Here is a 3706-nt window from a genome sequence, read left to right on the forward strand (position 1 = left end):
TTTTTTTTTTTTTTTTGTAGTTGTTATTGTCGTTTGGCAGGCCCAAGCCAGTTTCAAACCCGCCTTCCCTCATGTATGTGGCCTGCACCCTAGCTGCTGAGCTACAGGTGCCAAGCCAGTATCCTGAATATTTATTATCTGTTTTTTCCATGAAATGCCTATTTAATTAATTTTTCTATTAGGATGATTATATTTTTCTTGTTAACTTGTAAGATTCTTTGTTATTTCAGATACATATTTTTTTATATTATAAATAACTTCTCCCACTTTGCAATTTGCCTTTCAGTATTGTTAAGTTGTGTTTTAATGGCTATGAGTTATTGATTTTGATGTATGATTGGCTCATTTTATAATTTCCAAGCACTAACACTCATTGTTCTTCATGATAGCCCTGAACAGATGGGATGTCCTGAATTCATCCTGGTATTTCTCCTCTCCTAATACACCTTTGTTATTTTAAATCATCTTTCCTACTAAGCCTATTACTATAGTACAGGACCATCGGCCATTGAATCCTTATCTTAAAACTGACTTTCTGTTTCTTGATGTTGCTGATTTCCAGGCACACGGGGTACTATAAAAGAGATATATTTAAACAACAAAAAAAGAGGCACAACCTTTAATGACTTTGCTTCATCAAGGAGAATGCATGCATTTTATAATCTCACCAACCAAATATAAGTCATGATCTTACTTGTATTTTGCGGAAAAATACTCATTCATCTTTGACATCCGTGCTTTCTTTTTCTGCTGCCTTGTTTCAGGATTAAAGTCTGCTACCTGTGGTCCAGGGTTCTGAAAGGCCAAGCATCTTAACTGCCGTTCTATTTGTTGCTATGAAGCAAATAAAATATATTAGTAGTAATAACTGGATAGTTTTATATTGCCTCGGAATGAACTATCTATGAACTTTCTTCACAAAGGCATGAAAATATATGTTTTACACAAAGAAAAAGTTTAATTAAATTTTCAAAGATGGTCTAAGTTTTCTCAAAATAGGTAATTCTTTCTGAATTAAGAAATACAGAGTAGTGTGAACAAGTCAATTAAAAAAAGAAATACATTATATAACATTCATATAATTAAAATGTGAAAAATAATCAAGGGGGAACAGAAGAACTCTTTTTATACCTACAAAACAGTAGTCAGCTTTCCAAATGTGATGGGGATGAACATGAGAATTAGCATGTCATGGTGGATAAGGGAGTCAAAGCCCCTCCAGCCCTTAGCTAAAGAAGCCTGGGGGAAGTGTTTCAAACCACAGTGAGAATTCAGCTCTCTTCCGGGGTGCTCTGCAACATGCCGCAGATCTACTCCCCGTCCTGGGAAAGTGGACTCCATCCAGGGCTCAATTCAGAACAAGCCACCTGAGAAGTTCCACTCTCAGTATCTTGTTAGAATGACTTTCTAGAAAGAGTCAGGGGAAACTCTGTGTGGAAGTTTTTATGATTAGAAATTACATAGGCTGTGTAAAGGGCTCAACTATAACTTGAACTTTACCTTAAAATTGAAAACCATGTAACCTTGGGTGCCGATGTGGAGAGAGGTGAACACTTTTACACCGTTTAGAAAGAAGTATGGAGAATCCTCAAAGAACTCAGATTAGACCTCCCATTTGATCCTGCAATCCCACTACAAAGCATTTACCCAGAAGAAAAAAAATCATTTTATCATTCTGACATTTGCACTAGATTGTTTATCGCAGCTCAATTTACAATCTCCAAGATGTGGAAACAACCTAAATGCCCATCAACTCAGGAATGGATTAACAAATTGTGGTACATGCATGCTGTGGAATACTATTCAGCCATAAAAAGACAGTGACTTCACATCTTTTGTAATATCCTGGATGGAGCTGAAACTCTTCTTAGTAAAGTATCACAAGAATGGAGAAGCAATTTTGCAATGTACTCAGTACTAATATGAAGCTAGTAGATGATCTAATGCGTACCCACATAGGAGAAAAACTCATTTCAATTCAAATTGGAGGGAGGGGTAATGAGGAAGGGGGAGAAGCCAGAGAAGGGCTTGGCACACCTTTTGAATGCGAGATGTAACCACAAGAGGGATTCTACCTAACAAAATCAAATATTTTGACCTGGTTGTTTGTAAACTCACATTAACCTGAAATAAATTTACTTTTCAATTATAAAAATAAATAAATAACTTAATTTTTTTGTTTTTATAAAAAATGATTAACCTAAAAAAATGTAGACTCATGTTAATTTGAAATTAAAAAAAAAAGAAAGAAATTAAACAGCGCCTGATCTGGAAGACAAGCAACAAATGGTTTTGATCAAATACTGCACTGACACTTATTCTGAACATTTAGCACATGTCACAAGGAAAGGGAAGGTTCTTTTAAAGGATTTTAGAAGAAAATAATCTGAGTAGCCCAAAAATATATAGGCTGACAAGTATGTGAAATACTACACTTGGGAACAAAAGGGAAACTTTTAATGTGTGACTGTCTAGGCAACAAAGCAATTAACAGAATCTTGATAATAGTCTAAAACAGTGGTTCTCAACCTTCCTAATGCTGTGATCCTTTAATACAGTTCCTCATGTTGTGGGGACCCCCAACCATGAAGTTATTTTCATTGCTATTTCATAACCATAATTTTGCTACTGTTATGAATTATAATGTAAATATCTGATATGCAGGATGTATTTAGGTGACCCCTGTGAAAGGGTCATTCAACCCCCAAAGGGGTCACCAGATTGAGAACCGCTAGTCTAAGATACTAATATATTTCCTTAAATTTTCATCTTGGTGTGTATATACGGGTTTGTTTTATAAACTTGACCTTATGAAACTACACTAAGATGGCTCTAAAATAAGTACAACTTAGTAGCATTTGCTACTGTTCTCAGCAGTGTAGCAGCAGGGTCAGAGCAGAGATCCCAGGTGAGCTCACCTGTGCTCGAGTCTTGGCTCCACCACTTGTTAGTGGCTTTCACTTGAGCAAATTCCTACCTCTCTAAGTCTCAGTTTCTCCATTTGTAAAACTGGGTTAGCAATAATATCTTGTGATGAGAATTAGACGAATTAATATTTACCAAGTTTCAGGATCTCAACATGATATACTAAGAAAAAAATAGGGATTTATTCAATAATAACACTTGGATATATTTTCCACAAATAATCTACTCTGAGAACAGGATTTTATTGCTCAGAAAACTGGGCTAAAAATTAGAGGACGTGAGAGGTGGGAGATGGGTGAGGCGAGCCTAGCCTGACAGAAACAAGAGGGAAGAGGAGGGGACAGGTCCACCAGGGTGGGGGAGCAAAGACCCTCCTGGGAGTCCTGGCTGGGCCCCCCTTCCTGCCCAGGTCTATGGGCATCTCAGAGCTCCTCAGGTAGGGACACCCCAAATAACATGGACTCATAGAATCTGTGTGTCATACCAGTTGTTTCTGTCCAATTTGGCAGCTTTTCTCAGGAAAACTGTGATCTTTTTGTCCTTCTTGAATGGAATTGTTTTTTTCTGATTGTTCACTCATTTCTGATTGCTAAAAAGGAATTAGAAAAAAGAAAATTACATTCATATCATACATCCCCAGTAACTTCTTCTTAAGACTCTTTTCTGCTCTTCCTCCACAGCTCACTTTTTTTCAAAGCCAGAGTTCTTGAAACAGCTGTCTGCACTCTGGCTCCTTTTTCTCCACTCACTCTTAAGCCCTGCATCTGAGTCCTCACCTGGT

The 3706-nt window shown here is 37.1% G+C and overlaps 1 protein-coding gene across 1 annotated transcript in view; it reads right to left on the reverse strand.

The window, feature by feature from the left end:
* Positions 1-3505, reverse strand: part of ARL14EPL (ADP ribosylation factor like GTPase 14 effector protein like) — a 5937-nt gene extending 2432 nt beyond the window's left edge. The window contains exons 1-2 of the mRNA XM_003788899.1: positions 3410-3505; positions 695-834 (exon numbers count right to left, since the gene is read on the reverse strand). Of these exons, the coding sequence (XP_003788947.1) occupies positions 695-834; positions 3410-3505 (236 nt within the window). The remainder of the gene's footprint in view (positions 1-694; positions 835-3409) is intronic.
* Between the last annotated feature and the right edge of the window lie 201 nt (positions 3506-3706).

This window comes from Otolemur garnettii, unplaced genomic scaffold, assembly GCF_000181295.1.
Source record: "Otolemur garnettii isolate 467f Iridium unplaced genomic scaffold, OtoGar3 scaffold00030, whole genome shotgun sequence".
NCBI classification, from domain to species: domain Eukaryota; kingdom Metazoa; phylum Chordata; class Mammalia; order Primates; family Galagidae; genus Otolemur; species Otolemur garnettii.